An 18,612-nucleotide genomic window follows, 5' to 3' on the forward strand; every position below is an offset into this window, starting at 1 on the left:
CGTTCTCACGTACTTAATATGCTTGAAATGTTTGATTTTCACAGCAACCCTATGGCGTAGTTACTGTTATTGACCACATGGAGAGAGGGCCTAACCAAAGACTAGACAGGCTGCATCAGGAGCAGGGGTGTAGCTGCCTGCCCCATGGCTGAGCAGCCAAGGATGTGTAGTTACTACTGTCCTAAGCACTGAAATTGCCTTGAATTAACCACGACATGCAGTGTGAGCCTTCTTGCTGGAAGTTACAAGCCTTCAACAGAGTCCAGAGCTGTCAGATTCTGCCAGTGGAATTGTTGTCAATGTGAGAAGACATATTCCTGATACTTCTTCCTCTCCCATCTTCCAGAATCCTCTGAAAATGAACTTTTTCATAATGAATTACCCTAAATTTTACATTCCATGACTAATGAATTCTGTTTTGTAAGGGGAAGCTTCAGGAATCTAGGCTTTATTAGATGTGCGGTGCTGGGCTGTGCTTAGTCGCTCCGTCGTGTCCGACTGCCTGCGACCCCATGCGCTGTAGCCCCCCAGGCTCCTCTGTCCATGGGGATTCTCCAGGCAAGAATACTGGGGTGGGTTGCCATGCCCTCCTGGGGATCTTCCCAACCCCGGGATCGAACCCAGGTCTCCCTCATGGCAGGCAGTTTCTTTACCACCTGAGCCACCAGGGAAGCCCATTAGACGTGGAGAAGGACTACTGAACTATGGGTCTCACGCAAAGAATAAACAAATAATAGCAACAAAACTTGAAAGCATGGATGGGAAGAATTGTGAGTTCATATTTCTCTTCTCCATCTGTAATTTTGTTTTCTTGTACTTACCACACATTCTGATAGGTAGTCACATCTGGTTTTTTCTACTCACAAAAATTATGGTAAAAGAAATAAATCAGTGCTTATTAAGTGAGGTTTAATAGACCAAAAAATGTTTAAAACATAGATGCAAAAGTTGAAAATAACAAAGATGTAAATTGCTAATGAAAGGACTTGGAATCACTGTTCTAGAACTTCTGAGTCTTAAAGAATTTTCTAATGACTCAAAAATACCCATCATATTATGTAATAAGGTACAATTTCCTGCTGCACATAATTTAAGACTATCTCCTCTAAATGCCTGAGTAAACATCAAATATTATAGAATCTTAGAACAAGAGAAGACTTCAGAGATTGGTTTTATTTGGTTGGTTGGCTTGGCTAGGCTAATTATTGCTTTCAAAATTTAATTTCTCCTTTTTCCTTACTCTCTGAAATGGATATTACAATGGAGAGTATCTTAGTAAAGTTACAGAAAATGATATTAGTCTGTGGCATAGTAGAATATTCTCATATGCTGTGTTCCCTTTAGATAGTGATAAACTATTTGCGGGTCATTTAGCATCCATCTGTTACACTTTTATAGAGCATTTCAGTTTAAAACAGATTTTAAAAATTATCCTTTGAACTCATGCACAGACTTTCTCAAAATGCCTGTGTAGCCCACCAAAAGATGTTTGGTACTCTTCAGTTCAAATTTTCCAAAAGAAAATGAGAGAGGAGATTTCAAAAAGTAATCAATTTTTCCATAGGTAACAGTGCCAGTGGTTTAATGAGAGAGATCAAAGTTAAATTTATTATACAGTTAATTAGAGTTTTAGATTTTCCCCAGTACTTTTAGAATAAAAGCTATTAATTTTGCCTTATTTAACAGAATAAAGACTATTGAACCATAAATTAAAACATAGTTATAAATGTGCTTTTAATCATTAAGAGTATAGGTTTTTTCATTTGCCAAGGAAAGAGCATCTAACTTCTAAAATTGGTGTTGCGGAAAAGAAAAGTCGTTCAGAAAGTTTAAAAAAAAATTTCACTGGTACTTTATTAAGAATATGAATATCCCCCTCAATGAAAATGCAGATCTATGAGTGCACCCATGAATGTCTGACAGCTGTCCTGTTCTTCCAGCCTCTACAGATGACAGTGCAGCCGAGAAGAAAGGAGGAGCCCTTCATGCCGGTCTCATCGTCGGGATTCTCATCCTGGTCCTCATTATAGCCGCAGCCATCCTTGTGACAGTCTATATGTATCACCACCCGACATCAGCAGCCAGTATCTTCTTTATTGAGGTAAGTGTCAAATAGAGTACATGAAAACCTTGCCAACTGATGAACTGTAGCCATTTGCTAACACCACCTGCGTTTAATATTTAGCACATTTCTCCACTTTACACTTGGGCACTGGCTGCTTTCACACACACACACGCACACACACACACACGTGTATTGACGGATGGCTTTCATGTGCTGTCAGTTACCTTATCTCAGGAGCTTTTAAAGAAATAAGCCATCTTGCCTTTTTCAGACCTAAAAGAAAATAGAAACCATATTTTTTGTCTCATTATAGCAAGTATGTGAACCAGCTGTTCTTCTGATCCTGAAAGGAATGCACCGTGTGCCACAGGCTGAAGGACTTAACTTAAATCAACTAATCGATAAATACTAATTGAGTATTGGCTGGATTCATAATACAGTATGGTGGGCCTGCTCTTAAAATGCTCACAAACCATTTAGGAAAAATAGAGATTTCCCTACAAAATAACAGTTATAACAATAAGATAATGGTATGTGCCATTGGCATTTTGTGTGAGCACATGTGTTCATTTATACATTTATCAATACATATAAATGCACATGCATGTACATACACTCATTCAAACACAATGAGAGCATCAAGCCAAATGAGTGTTGTGTTTGCATGTACAACATGCCAGTGCCCAAGACAGCAGGTAGGAGGAACAGCAGCAGTGTACGAAGGGCCAGAGCCGAACCCTGTGTCCAGAAGACCTGAGACTGGGAAGCCTGGGGGCCACAGGATAAGGTCAGTGTGACCAAGTCACCGTCTGTCTCAGACAACTGGGCTTCCTGGTCCCCCTGTGTGCCTGGCTTTCATCCCCACATCATGGAGCCACACTCCTCTTCAACACAACATAAATGCTAGAGCAGTGGAGGAAACCTCCCTCAGACCTTCCAACTTGAAAAGTTTAGATCTTCTCCAGTTCACCAGGTGATATACAGACAGTTACTTAGAATTTTATTCACATGTTAAGTGAGAAATTGTGATGACCTTTAAACTACAAATTTACCTTTGGCCTCTGTAACAGTGGGAAGTGAATGCAAATCAATTAAATAATTGTTCAGAAGTCCTCTATGGCTCTCAGCTGTCTGTGGAGTGAAGTGCAGTCTTCTTAGATCTCCTTCAAGACCTTGGCTGTTTCTATCTTGTCTGTCATTTCAATTTTTATCCCATAGCGCCTCAACTTGGAATTCGTGTTAGTCGCTCAGTCATGTCTGATTCTTTGCCACCTATGGACTGTAACCCACCAGCTCCTCTGTCCATGGAACTCTCCAGGCAAGAATACTGGAGTGGGCTGCCATTCCGTTCTCTAGGGGATCTTCCAGACCCAGGAATCGAACCCGGGTCTCCTGCATTGCAGGCAGATTCTTTACCACCTGAGCCACCTTCAACATGGAGTTCAGTACCATCCAATTCACTCCATGTTCTTCTCCACATGCACCCGAAATTCTCTGTGCCACCAAGACATTGCTCATTCTGTTCCTTCCACCTACAAAGTCCCCTCTTCCACCTCAGTCTTTGAATTCTGGGTCTCGGTAGCCTTTGACCATGTACCCTGTAAGCTTTCCTTACCATCGCTCTGCTAGGACAGCTACACGTATTCTATCTTTCCTCTGAAATTCTATCCATAGTGATACATCTATATATTTCTCTGGCATTTGCCTTTCTGTTTTGCATTTAAGTTATATATATATGTGATTTATTCCACCCTGAAGACTTATAACTTCCTCTAGATTTCAATTAAATAACTGAAATCTCTTTTAAATAAGGGTATTCTATAAGTACTTTCTAGAAAAAGGATAAATATCCTAGGACATTTCAAACTTCCACTAATTTTTCACACACAATATCTTCCAAAATTGGCATTTTCATTTAAAGTGATAATTTAATGACTTACTGAAGTGGGAAAGTCATTGCCTTCTCCAGGGGATCTTCCTGACCCAGGGATCAAACCCAGGTCTCCCTTATTGTGAGCAGATTCTTAACCGTTTGAGCCACCAGGAAAGCCCAAAGTCATAATAATTGTGTAATGATGAGGCATTGTGGAGTTGGAAAACTCATATTAAGTCTTGTTAATGTGCTTCCACCTTAGTGCTGATGGAAGAAAGGTCATTTCCCAAGGTCATGACTGCTTTGCTCCAAAGGCTGACAGGTGAAAAGCTGTAAATCTTCAGTGACTAACCAGACACCAGGCTGCTGCCGTAACTCTCACGTGTTTAAGCCTCTTAACACGCTGTGTCCTACCCCCTCATAACACACAGGAAGAGACTGAGGTTCAGAGTGGTGGATCGCCTTCCCCAAGATCAGAGAGCCACAGTTCTAGGAAGAATCCTCATCTCTCCACACCTAATCCCCAGGTTCCCAGCTTCTCTTCTCTTTGCCTTTTTTCTTGCCATTGAGTCAATTGCCAATAATTCTGCCTCCATCATTGGCTCTTTGACACCCTGCCGTCCTCATGCAGCTCACAGTGGCTGGTTGGCAGATGATTTTTGAAGATAGTCATCATAACTGTACTATTATTAAAGCTGACCCATGTCTGCAAAATCAAAACACAAATGCATGATGACTGCACAGTTTTACTGACATGCCAGACCTATGAATTCAAAGATTTGAATTACTAACTAAATTAGAGCTATTGGTGCATGAAGAGATTGTGTTTATCAGTATTGTCTCAGTTACTTTTCATCTTCTATATTATATTACTGTCTGCTTTTTAGGCGAATTTGATGTGCTTTTTTCCCATTAAGAAAGTTGTACCTCTTCATTATCAAAAAAAAAAAAAAATGTGGAAACATAAAAACAAAAAAAAAAGTCACTTAGAGTCCTAATGTACAGAACTAATCACTGTAACTGTGTGTTTTTCTGTAATTTTTACATGCATAACTTGGTGTCTGCCCATTTAGTATAATTGTGATTTCACTGAAATGCAAATTTATACTTTTTATTTTTGAAACATCATTCTGATGGCTGTATGCTATTGCATTCAACATTCATTCAACAGCTTTACGTTGATTGTCCCATATGCTGTGAAGAGGTGTTCAGAAACACCAAGGGCCTAACATTGTTTACGATGCCTTGAAGTAAAAAGAACCTTATTTCACCCAATTTGACTGTGCATTAGTTTTCTATTGCTGCTGTAACAAATTACCATGAACCTGGTAGCTTAAAACAACACACACTCTCTTACAGTTCTGAAGGTCAGAAATCCAAACTCAGTCTCATTGGGCTAAAGTCAAGGTATTGGTGGAACTGACTCCTTCTAGAGGCTTCAGGAAGAATCATTTCCTTACCATTTTCAATTGCTGGAGGCTGCATGCATTTCTTGGCTCCTGGCCCCTTCTTCCTATCATCCCATCTCTCCTTCTGTCATCACATCATCTACTACTAACTCCAACCCCTACCACCTTCTCGTAAGGCCCCTTGTGATCCCAGATAACCTCCCCAGGTCACGGACCTTAGTTTAATCACATCTACAAAGTCTGTTCCGCCTATCTGGTGATTGACTGGTTTTTGCAGTTAGGACATGGACATCACTGGGAAGCCATTATTCTGCCTACCACAGACTGAAGCAAGTTGAGCTGCATCACACACTCCCCATTAAACTGTGACCTGCCCTTGACTTTAAGACATATCCCAATGTCCATGATGTTAAAATGTGACCCAGTATGTTTCTTGTGTATTTCACCATGAAATTCAGACTGCATTAAACATTTATAGAAATTAGTTTCCATGCTAAAAAATAAGTGTATGCTGTGATGAATTTTTTTTATTTTATTTTTTTATTTATTTATTTTTAACACCAGAAACAGTTTATATTAGGATATAGCCAATTAACAATATTGTGATAGTTTCAGATGAAATACATGCACAAGTATCCATTCTCCATCAAGCTCCCTTCCCATCCAGGCTGGCACATGACATTGAGCAGAGTTCCACGTGCTATACAATAGCTTTCTGTTGGTTATCCATTTTAAATAGAGCGGTGTGTACATAACCTTCCCAAAGTCCTTAACTATCCCTTTTCCCCACTGGCAGCCATGAGTTTGTTTTCTAAGTCTGTGAGTCTGTCTCTGTTTTTTAAGTAAGTTCATGTGTATCATTTCTTTGTAGATTCCACAGGTAAAGGATGCCATATGATATTTCTGCTTCCCTGTCTGACTTACTTCCCCCCGTATGACAGTTTAATACGTTGGCCGTTTCGTGGATAGGCCACAGTTTATGCAGCCATATTGTATTCTGTTGCAGTTGGAGTTCTTACCATTGTTTGCTCTTATAATTGGCCCCATGAACATGATAATGAACATGAACATGATAATGATAACAATGAACTTTTTTAAATTCACTGGTGAAAGTGATTTGTATTTGTTACCTCATTTAGCGCCTCACACAGAGAACTGTGAGGCACTAAAATGATCTCCATGTCATAGGTGAGGAAGATAAGGCACAGAATTTAAGCAGCTTGCTCAGTATCGTGTATTCAGTCAGTGGTGGAGTCAGGGTTCCAGCCCAGGCTCTCTAGAATCCTGCCCTTAACCTCTCGGCTATGCTGCCTCTCTCTGTTAAAGGGGCTTGCTTCACATGCTGTGTGTAGCCATCTAGGAAGATGCATGCACGTGTGCTAAGTTGCTTAGTCATGTCTGACTCTCTGCAACCCTATGGACTGTAGCCCACCAGGCTTCTCTGTCCATGGGATTCTCCAAGTTAGATTACTGAAATGGGTTGACATGCCCTCCTCCAGGGGATCTTCCCAATTCAGGGTTCAAACCCACGTCTCTTATGTCTCCTGCCTTGGCAGGCAGGCTCTTTACCATTAGCACCAGCTGAGAAGCCCAGGAAGATGTGTATCTAAAGACATACATTATGTTCCCCAAACAGTTTCCCCAAAGTATGATCTCATGAAAGAAAGAAACATCTTAAAGGCACTTAACAAATATTGCCAAAATCATTACCCAAAGACGTACACCACATTATGTAGCCGTCCTTGCTATTCTTTTTTTAGTGAAGATAATAGTGACAGTAGCTGTTATATTTGTATTATGTTCTTGCAGAAAAGATGCACCAATTATTATACGTAAGTTTTGTGGATGCAAACACTCTTCCTCATATGTTACCTGGACTTTAGCTTTTAAACTTTTTCTTATAGAAAGAGAATGGGATAAAACAAGGATTAAATTCTAGAAATTCATTGTTATACGGAATCCTCAGTGATTATGACTCAAGTGATTAAAATCAAGAGAAAAGTAGTTGAGAATCAGGAAGTCTTGATGATAAACCAAATCATGACTTCATGTATTGTGTAACTAAATAATAACTGAGCTGTTTACACCTCGTGTCTTAGAGGATCGGGGCTAAGAGTTCCATTCTCCTGAGACAGTCACTCTTTACTCATTTGGCAGAATACTCTATTTTTCATAAACTTATCTTTTATATTTCTCTGTTCATCCTCTTCAGGTCTTAAACTGAGCATTTTCTTTTGATTTTTTACTAGATGGCTTTCATTTGTGTTGGCCTATCTGGCTTCTCTCAGTAACTTTCAAAAAGATACTTGAGTTTGACTAAAACCTATCTCATTATACAATAACATGCTTAAAAATCTTTTTTTGAAATCAGGTTCATTATATTGAAATAAAATAGCAGAGAACAAATATTCAAATAAGCACATGTTCCTTAATTTTTAATAGATTTTCATGAAGCTACTATTTCTTTGGAAGAATTAAAATGCCTTGGGTTCTACATGAAATTTAATATTTGCTGAACATTTCTAGGCATAGATTCTGTGATTTATAATACAGAATGAATATGGGTTATAGACATAAATGTTTGCCCACTGTTAAATACTATCACATATCACTATTGAAAATGCCCCTCTCTTCCTAAATGTTTTAACCTACTCCAGTATTCCTGCCTGGAAAATTCCATGGACAGAGAGCATGGAATGCTGCCGTCCGTGGGGTCGCAAAGAGTCACACACTGCTGAGCATGCACATACACACTATTCCTAAAAGCTAAGTGGCAAGTGTCCTTTCTCCTCTCCACCATTTCTGGAGGCAACTCCAGTGTGGAGACAGAAACACAGCATGGTGAAACAGTTCACTTGGGGCATGTGACAGCCAGTTTCAGAGCCAGAACTTGAACTCGGGACTCATCTGGTCTGTGGGCTGTGCTGCTATAACACCCACATAACCACAGGCTCCTGAGCAGTTTGTCATTCAAGGAATTCCTCATCCCAAGAAATATTTGTAAATAACAAGGACCCATGGAGAGTGAGATGAAAGAAAGACGGACAGCTGTGGCCCTCAACTTTTCCTGGCAATCGGGAGTGCTGCCAGGAAAGAAACCGGAGGAAAGGAGCTAGGCAAGGATTCAAGAGGCTGCTGCTGGGGAGAAAAAAAGTGTTTACTAAAAGTTTAGCATCTTGCTTTACAGCTGCCTAATGAATAGCACTTGGAAGACAGGAAGACATGATTCATTGACTAACCTGTGTAGTAAATAGAGAATTCATTTCATAGACCCATGGATCTTTTTTTATCTTGAAGTCACATTTTTTTTTTCATAACTGAGTGTTGCCCTTAAGGCATTCTTTAGTTTTATTCCAGTCTTAAAGGAAACTCCAGGAAAAAGTGGTTTTTTGAAAGAAAATATTTATTTTTATTTCTTAGAGGAGGCAAAAGGGGGCATTCACTTCTGATGAATTACTGTGAAGAAGGAAAGATGAGGCAAAATCCAGCTGAAATGGTTTGACACTCTCCTTAAAGAAGTTGTTTTATTAGATGGCAATTTTCCAGAAATATAGCCATATGAAAAAAGGTGAAAATTGTTTGCATTTTTTAAAAAAGACACTTTTTGTGTATCTGTCTAAAATGCTGGAATTTTATGCATATCCATCACTGAATGTTTCTGAGACATCAGTTTAGGTTTATGGTGATTCTTTTATTTATGCAGTTACCAAAATAAGAGCTCTTTGTAAGCATAATCTTTCATTTACTCTTCTGGATAACATGTGTGTGTGTGTGTGTGTGTGTGTGTGTGTGTGTGTGTGTGTGTGTGTGTGTGCTAAGTTGCTTCAGTCATGTCAAACTCTCTGTGACCCTATGGACTGTAACTCACCAGGATCCTCTGTCCATGGGATTCTCCGGGCAAGACTATAGTGTTTTTAAATTAATAAAATATTTTCTTCACTTCATCAGGAAGAATTATTTAAAATAGTGAATAAAATATTTAATATCTCACTGAGTTCGCTGCTCTAATTGCTTCTTAATTACCATGTGCTGTGCTTAGTCACTCACTCGTGTCTGACTTTGTGACCCCAGGGACTGTAGTCCACCAGGCTCCGCTAGCCATGGGGATTCTCCAGGCAGGAATATTGGAGTGGTTTACCATGCCCTCTTCCAGGGCATCTTCCCAACCCAGGGATCAAACTCAGGTACACTGCAGGCAGATTCTTTATCATCTGAGCCACCAGGGAAGCCCCTTAATCACCATACCATAACTCATTATCTTTAATGGTGTATAAAGCCATGAAATAAACTTTATATATATTCATATTATATTTTTATCATACATATTTATATGTATATATATATTTTTTATGGGGCTTCTCAGGTTGTGCAGTGGTAAAGAATCTGACTGCCAATGCAGGAGAAGCAAGAGGTGTGAGTTTGATCCCTGGGTCGGGAAGATCACCTGGAGGAGGAAATGGAGACCCACTCCAGTATTCTTGCCTGGAAAATTCCATGGACAGAGGAGCTTGACAGGCTATGGAGTCACAAAGAGTCGGACACAACTGAAGGACCGAGCATACACACACATATAATTTATACTTGTGTATGAAATTCCACAGGGAAACCCTTAAAAGACGAAAGAATCAAGTGAATAAATAAATAAAATCCCACAGAACTACAGTCTACTTGGGTGTCTGTAAACCTGAATTGTGTTGCTTTAAGAATACAATATATGTTTTAGGTGTTCCAAGTCTTTCTTTCTGTTAGCTCTTTAAAAGAAAGTTGCTCTACTTATAATACCAATGGTTGAATAATTTCTCCTTTTTACTTTCATAGCTGACTTTTGTTAAAATAAATACTTAAGTCTGTTTGTAGAGACAGAGACTATAAACTTTAATTTAGTAATGATAGTTGCATTGCAATCATAATAAATTAAACTTAGATTATTTTTCCACCAATTCAAAATAGTGTGATTTTTAGGACAGCATTATAAAACAACTAAATAATTTATCATGAATTGATGCTTTTGAATTGTGGTGTTGGAGAAGACTCTTGAGAGTCCCTTGGACTACTAGGAGATCAAACCAGTCCATCCTAAAGGAGATCAACCCTGAATATTCATTGAAAGAACTGTTGCTGAAGCTGAAGTTTCAGTACTGCTGTGAAGAGCCGACTCATAGGAAAAGACCCTAATGCTGAGAAAGATTGAAGGCAGAAGGAAAAGGAGACGACAGAGGACGAGATGGTTGGATGGCATCACTGACTCAGTGGACATGAGTTTGAGCAAGCTCCAGGAGATGGTGAAGGACAGGGAAGCCTGGCGTGCTGCAGTCCATGGGGTTGCAAAGAGTCGGACACGACTGAGCGAATGGACAACAACAACAATGCTTTGAATGGAAAGACACATAATAAATTCATTCCTGTTGTTGTTTAGTCACTAAATCATGTTCAGTTCTTTACCACTGACCTACCAGGGAAGCCCAATAAATTCATTAGGATAATGAAATATCAGGAGAAATATTGGACTGGGTATGTCTTAACAAACAACATAATTGGATTAGAATTTGTTTAAAAAGAGAGGTATATAAAAAAGGGTCCAGATGAACTAAAAACCACTGAAGATGTTGAGCAAAGTCAAAAGAAAACCAAACTGATAAATATATTGATAGTGACAAATCCAAATGTAAAAGAAATGGAATTATTGGGGAGAAAGCTATAGTAACAGAAAGTCATAGACAAAACTATGGTTTTTTGAGTAATCATGTACAGATGTGAGAGTTAGACAATAAAGAAGGTTGAGTGCCCTAGAAATTATGCTTTTAATTGCAGTGCCGGAGAAGATTATTGAGAGTCCCTTGGACAGGAAGGAGATCAAACCAGTCAATCCTAAAGGAAATAAATCCTAAATATTCATTGAAAGGAATGATGCTGAAGCTGAAGCTCCAATACTTTGGCTACCTAATGTGAAGAGCCAACTCATTGGAAGAGACCCTGATGCTGGAAAGACTGAGGGCAGGAGGAGAAGGGGGCAACAGAGAATGAGATGATTGGATGGCATCATCAACTCAATGCACATGAGTTTGAGCAAATTCCTGGAGATAGTGAAGGACAGGGAAGCCTGGCAAGCTGCAGTTCATGGGGCGGCAAAGAGTTGAACACAACTAAATAACAACATTAAAATACAGAAGATATATTACTATAAAAATTTCAGGAGTACAGAAGAGGAGAAGTAGAATATACTTTTAAAAAACTAAGTAATTATCATGTTTTTGGATTTAAATTTTTATTTACCAAGTTTAAAAGCTGTTTAGCAGAATATATTTAGTGTAACTGAGAAAAAGTATATACCTACTTTTTAAATGAAATGATTTATGGTATTTCAGTGGAAGAATGACCAGAGGTTATGAGATTTGAAATTATTTTCTATTAACTCTGGTTAATAGGTGGAATTAACTGATCAGATCTTTCAGGGGACTGTTTAAAACAAAATCAGAATGACTTCCCTCATTGTATTATTTTATTTTGCTTCTTACTGAACTTTAATAAATATATGGTAGCTTCAGGGGACAGAACATCTGTCTCATTCATTGTTTTTATCCCGAAGATAAGCACAATGCTTAGTAAATATTTGCTAAATAAATGCGTGCATATGTGCTCAGTCATGTACAACTCTTTGAGACCCCATGGGCTGTAGTCCGCCAGACTCCTCTGTCATTTCCTTCTCCAGGGTGTGAGAAATATGCTCACCAGCTTCAAACCAAGGAATGGAATCAGAAACCCAAAGCACAGCAGAAGCGAGACTTTCAGTGATGGTCTTGCAAGATTGGATGTCTCGTGGGCAAGCACACCCCTGTCAGTTACAGCAAGCACTTTTATTCCCCAGCACACAGATCCCGCCCCAGTTCCTCACTGGCTGCATACTATGGGGTTACAATCTTCCTGGACGTCATTGTCTAGGTCTCATAGGGTATTCTTTCTACTCCGTTCCCATCCTAAGTCCACGTTTCTCAACAAGGACTTTAGTTTATCTCTTCCCAAACATCCTGTTAGCTTAGGGACTCTCCAGGTATAAGCTGTTAGACAACACTAACTTGCCAATAATTTTCCAAGAAAAAATGGCTCACTCTGAGTGGAAAACCATTGGTTGATAATTTTGCACACATGGCCAGCTACCTCATCCTGAAAATGGACCACTTCAAGTTCCATTTCAAGCTTACTAGGGGAGCTTCCTGGTCCAGGGATCAAAGCCACATCTCCTGTGTCTCCGGCACTGACAGGTGGATTCTTTACCACTGCACCACCTGTAAATAAGTAGTCTCATCTAAAATAATCCAAGTGGAATGCCAATAACAGAATCATAAAATGATAGAAAGTTGGAGACAGGAAATTTAAGGAAAAATCAAATGCAGTGGTTCCCAACTCTTGCATGACATGTCTCACCTGAAGAGAAATTAAAACTTCATTTCCCTGAATAAACTTTTGTGTGCTTGAAACTATAAATAACTCTTGAAATTGCAACATTGATGTTATAAGACTTGATGCATTTGGACATTTTTAATGCAAATCTTATTGGAATATTTTAAGTTGAATCTGTCACTATAAGCTTTAAATGCATAAAACTAATGTTGATTTAAAATATTGCACTTTCAGGACTTCTCTGCTGGCCAGTGGCTAGACTCCGAGCTCCCAATGCAGGGGGCCCAGGTTTGATCTCTGATCAGGGAACTAGATCTCACTTGCCATAACTAAGATCTGATGCAGACAAAATATATTTTTTTTTAATTTTTAAAAATAAATGAAAATATTGCCCTTTTAAAAAATCATTGGCACATATGTAACAGTTATAAACTAATTGGAGGTTATAGGCTCATAGTAAGTAGAGAACCAGTGTTTGTCCATTTTCTCACTTTTTAGATGAGAAAGTGAATAGTAAGAGATGGGAAGTGATTTGCCTGAGACCTTAGTGTTTGACAGTAACGGAAGCAGGAATGAGCTAAGTGCAGTAAGTAGAAAGAGATCAGTGCAAAAAGGACAGACCTTGCAAAAATTCTAGCTTTTAATTTACTAACTTTTTCACTTTTGGTCAATTCCTTAACTTCTCTGTGTAATACAACCGGGAATTAAAAGCACATTTGCTGCCTCCCAAGGTGCCTTCATCAGCATTGTGTTAAAAGCACTATTTTTAAAAAGATGATCATTAGTTTTAGCCAAAAATTGGTATTTAACCAAAAATGCCAAAATTTATTGGAGGTATTTATCTTTTTTTCCCATTGGGCTTCTCTGGTAGCTCAACTGGTAAAGAATCCACCAGTTCAATTCTGGTTCAAGGAGACCCCGGTTCAGTTCCTGGGTTGGGAAGATCCCCTGAAGAAGGAAATGGCTACCCACTCCAATATTCTTGCCTGGAGAATTCCAAGGACAGAGGAGCCTGGCGGGCTACAGTCATGGGGTCGCAAAGAGTCAGACACGACTGAGCGACTTTCACTTCACCTCATTCATCTTTTTCCCATTGCTTCCTTCTTGTATTTCTTGGAAGGGTTCATTTGTTTCTCATACTCGCCCTCCTTTCTTAAGCAAACACTAGTGAGTTATCCAAATGAGAAGAGGCTGGAAAAACGTGATTTAGAATGATCTAAATAATTCACAAACCAGGTTCTCAACCCCTGGATTTAATACCACTGATTGTGCAATAAAACTCATTTTTATAGGTACTAATTGGTCTGTCTCAGACATCTTGATTTTTTAAATTTCTTTCTTTCATTTTAAAAACAATGTGAATGTTGGAGTTACTTCCAGGACTGTAACCTGGCACACACAGTATCATTAGAGTGGTCATCATTACTTCTTTATCACAGGATGAATGTCTTTCGCTTTAAACTAAGCTTTTGTAGAAATTACATGAGTCTTTGTAAAGGATAGAAGTGAACATCACTGGAGGCTCTAAGTAAGGAATGATTAAACACTGATATTAGTCAGTTACGACATTGTATGAAAATTGCTATAAATGCATCTGTAATACCCCTTCCAATGATCTTATAGAGCAGATATGCTTAACATTTATTTTCCTTCCATCCTAATGCTATATTGTTCCCCTTCTCAGAACTTCAATTACTTTTTTATTTTTTAAAATTGAAGTATAGTTGAAGGACAGGCTTCCCAGGTGATTCAATGGTAAAGAATCTGCCTGCCAATGTAGCAGAGTTGAGTTCTATCTGTGGGTCGGGAAGATCTCCTGGAGAAGGTAATGGAAACCCACTCCAGTATTCTTGCCTGGAGAATCCCATGGTGGGCTACAGTTCATAAGGTTGCAAAAAGTTGGATACATCTTAGTGACTAAACAACAACAAAGTTGATGTACAGCATTGTATTAATTTCAGTGGTACAACATAGTGATTCACTTTTTTATGGATAGGATCATAATTATTTTTTATTTCAACTTCTGAATTGACTTGAAAAGGGATAGTATGTACCCAAAATTCCAAAATAAATAAGACAAGTTTCTCAAATTTAAAATAGATGTACATCATATATATTGAAGAAGGCAATGGCACCCCACTCCAGTACTCTTGCCTGGAAAATCCCACGGACGGAGGAGCCTGGTAGGCTGCAGTCCATGGGGTCAAGAAGAGTCGGACATGACTGAGCAACTTCACTTTCACTTTTCACTTTCATGCACTGGAGAAGGAAATGGCAACCCACTCCAGTGTTCCTGGAGAATCCCAGGGACAGCGGAGCCTGGTGGGCTGCCGTCTCTGGGGTCGCACAGAGTCGGACATGACTGAAGTGACTTAGCAGCAGCAGCAGCATATTATATATATCTATTTTTCTGTAGTACCTTAAATAGATAAAAAGTTTGCCATCTGCCATTTAGAGTTTTTCTAAACCTTTTCATCTTATGTAAACATATACAAATTAAACACGTCATGAGATACCAGTCAAATACCATAGATCTCTTTTTGTCCTGGCTTGATTGATAAACATTACTCTAAATTATCATTATAAATCGGGTTCACCCTTGGATTTGATGGCATAAGCAGGGGTCTCCAACCTTCAGGATCGAATGCCTGATGATCTGAGGTGGAGCTGATGCAGTCATAACAGAAATAAAGTACATAGTAAATGTAATTCAATTAAATCATTCCGAAGCCACTCCATCTCAGTCTGTGAAAAAATTGTCTTCCAGGAAACCAGCCTCTGGTGCCAAAATGGCTGGGGTCCACTGGCCCACAAACCAGTCATTTGAGTTGTTTCCTGATTAAATGTGGATTAAAACATGCAATCCCTTTAGGACAGAAGATAGTTCACTATTTACCATCCGTAAGGTCACGGCTAATTAGAGTTTAACTTGCTGCTTCTCTTTGACCTCACTGAGAAGCTCAGTGATGCTCCAGATAGAAGTTACTTTATGAGAACAGCCTCTTGGGGACTGCAGCCAGTCCTGTTGTTGTTCGGAGCAGCACTAACTCACATTTGACTTTTATTAGAGCGTTTATGACCAAAGTAAGTTTATCTCATCTTTTAACCAAGTCACTAGGTGCCAGTGAGCTGGCTTGTTTTCACACTCACTACAAATTGCTTTTCCTCAGAGTAAATTGCCTGTCTAATAGCAAATTATTACTCTATTTTAGTAGACAACAACCACTCGTGGCAGTTTGGTTCAAAAAATTAAGAGATATTGTCAACTGCATTATCAATATGGTATTATGAGCTAAGACTAAGGAGGACTGGAATCTTCACAACTTATACCATGGCATGGAAATCAGTCAAAACTGAAGTTCCTACTTGTGAAATGCAATCTGGTAGATGCTGTTAATATCACAGAGGTGTAACTCCTAGCTTATATCTATTGTCTGATATAATCGTTAATAGTCCTCCCACTCACTCTCAAAGTGTCCTAATTTGGACAATGTCATGTGGTCATCCTCTGTATAATCACATTTGCCAGCTTATTATATAGGTGAAATTGTGGAACATAAAATCTTGAATGATCAAATAGCCACATAGGAATTTAATAATAATACAAGGAACATTAAAGGTATACTCAATGCTGAATAGTGCAGTCAGTTCAGTTCAGTTTAGTTCAGTCGCTCAGTCGTGTCCGACTCTTTGCGACCCCATGGACTGCAGCACGACAGTCCTCTCCATCACCAGCTCCCAGAGTTTGCTCAAATTCATGTCCATTGAGACGGTGATGCCATCCAACCATCTCATCCCGTGTCGTCCCCTTCTCCTCCCACCTTCAGTCTTTACCTATATCAGGGGCTTTTCCAATGAGTCAGTCCTTCATATCAGGTGGCCAAAGTATTGGAGTTTCAGCTTCAACATCAGTCCTTCCAAAGAATATTCAGGACTGATCTCCTTAAGGATAGACTGGTTGGATCTCCTTGCAGACCAAGGGACTCTCAAGAGTCTTCTCCAACACCACAGTTCAAAAACATCAATTCTTTGGCTCTCAGCTTTCTTTATAGTCCAACTCTCACATCCATACATGACTACTGGAAAAACCATAGCTTTGACTACACAGACCTTTTTTGGCAAAATAATGTCTCTGCTTTTTAATATGCTGCCTAGGTTGGTCATAGCTTTTCTTCCAAGGAGCAAGCGCCTTCTAATTTCATGGCTGCAGTCACCATCTACAGTGATTTTGGAGCCCCCCAAAATAAAGTCTGTCACTATTTCCACTGTTTCCCCATCTATTTGCCTGAAGTGATGGAACCAGATGCCACGATCTTAGTTTTCTGAATACTGAGTTTTAAGCCAGCTTTTTCACTCTCCTCTTTCACTTTCATCAAGAGGCTCTTTAGTTCTTCTTTGCTTTCTGCCATAAGGGTGGTATCATTTGCATATCTGAGGTTATTGATATTTCTCCCAACAATCTTGATTCCAGCTTGTGCTTCATCCAGCCCAGCGTTTCTCATAATGTACTCTGCATGTAAGTTAAATAAGCAGGGTGACAATATACAGCCTTGACTTACTCCTTTCCCTATTTGGAACCAGTCTGTTGTTCCATGTCCAGTTCTAACTGTTGCTTCTTGACCTGCATACAGATTTCTAAAGAGACAGGTGAGGTGATCTGGTATTCCCATCTCTTTGAGAATTTTGACAGTTTGTGGTGATCCACACAGTCAAAAGCTTTGGTGTAGTCAATAAAGCAGAAGTAGATGTTTTTCTGGAACTCTCTTGCTTTTTCAATGATCCAATGGATGTTGGCAATTTGATCTCTGGTTCCCCTGCCTTTTCTAAAACCAGCTTGAACATCTGGAAGTTCGAAGTTCACATACTGTTGAAGCCTGGCTTGGAGAATTTTGAGTATTACTTTGCCAGCATGTGAGATGAGTGCAATTGTCCGATGGTTTGAGCATTCTTTGGCAAAATAGTGCAGTCAAGGACTGAAAAATTCTTAGGAAAGAAAGAAAGATTAATTTAATCAGGGGGAATTTCATTAAAGAGATAGTATTTGAGTAGAGTCTCAAATGAGTGCCAGGCTGTGGAAGAGGAAATGGCATTCACATGCAAGTAGGGTCTGTTATGATTTTACAGAAGTGTTAGATCGAGGAAGGTTCAGATTGGTTGGTTTATTCAACTATATATTGGTGTCTATGGCAAGTACTGGGAGTAGCTTTAATGCAGATGGAGATTACATGTGACAGATTTTTGAAGAACTAACTAACTACAAAATCTAGGCTTCACTCAGTCAGAATCACTGATGTGATAAAGAAGTAGAAATTGAAAAGGCATTAGGGAAATGGGCTGGAGACAGCTGGAGAAGAGAAAAGGGACCCACAAAGGAGAGCTGGAAGGCTGTGTTTGTAGTTCATGTGCGACATGAGAACTGGGAGCTGAAGTAGGGTATTAATAGAAGGAATGGAATGAAGCTAATTCAAGAGCCATGTGAAGGCAGAAGACAGAATTCAGCCATTTTCACCTGTTTAATATTTTGTATCTGAAAGTGCCTTTAGTTCATTTTCTTTGGTTCTCAGTGAGGTCTGTATAGTCATTGTTACACCCCTGTTTTACAGAGAAGGTCACTTGAAGGAGTTAAGCAATTTCCAAAACTCCTAGAGCTAATCCGTGGTAATGGTAGAGAGGGTGTCCTGATTCTTTGCATTGAAAGTGTGGGATGAAGAAAAAAATAGCAAATATAATTCCAAAGTACAAAATCTGAGAAAGAGGGACAAAAAATTTTCTGGTTATTAGAATTAGAAACATCAGAAGACAAAGTTAGTTTAGAAAAGAAAGTGAGAGGGGTGGATTTTAAGCATGTTTGTTTTGAGCTGATGGTC

At 39.2% G+C, this 18,612-nt stretch overlaps 1 protein-coding gene across 3 annotated transcripts in view; it reads left to right on the plus strand.

Moving 5' to 3' along the window:
• Positions 1-18,612, plus strand: part of PLXDC2 (plexin domain containing 2) — a 416,578-nt gene that overhangs the window by 375,733 nt on the left and 22,233 nt on the right. For all 3 annotated transcript variants that reach the window (XM_065921072.1, XM_065921071.1, XM_065921073.1), the window contains one exon: positions 1,941-2,101. In XM_065921072.1, the coding sequence (XP_065777144.1) occupies positions 1,941-2,101 (161 nt within the window). The remainder of the gene's footprint in view (positions 1-1,940; positions 2,102-18,612) is intronic.

This window comes from Muntiacus reevesi, chromosome 2 (assembly GCF_963930625.1).
Source record: "Muntiacus reevesi chromosome 2, mMunRee1.1, whole genome shotgun sequence".
Lineage (NCBI taxonomy): Eukaryota > Metazoa > Chordata > Mammalia > Artiodactyla > Cervidae > Muntiacus > Muntiacus reevesi.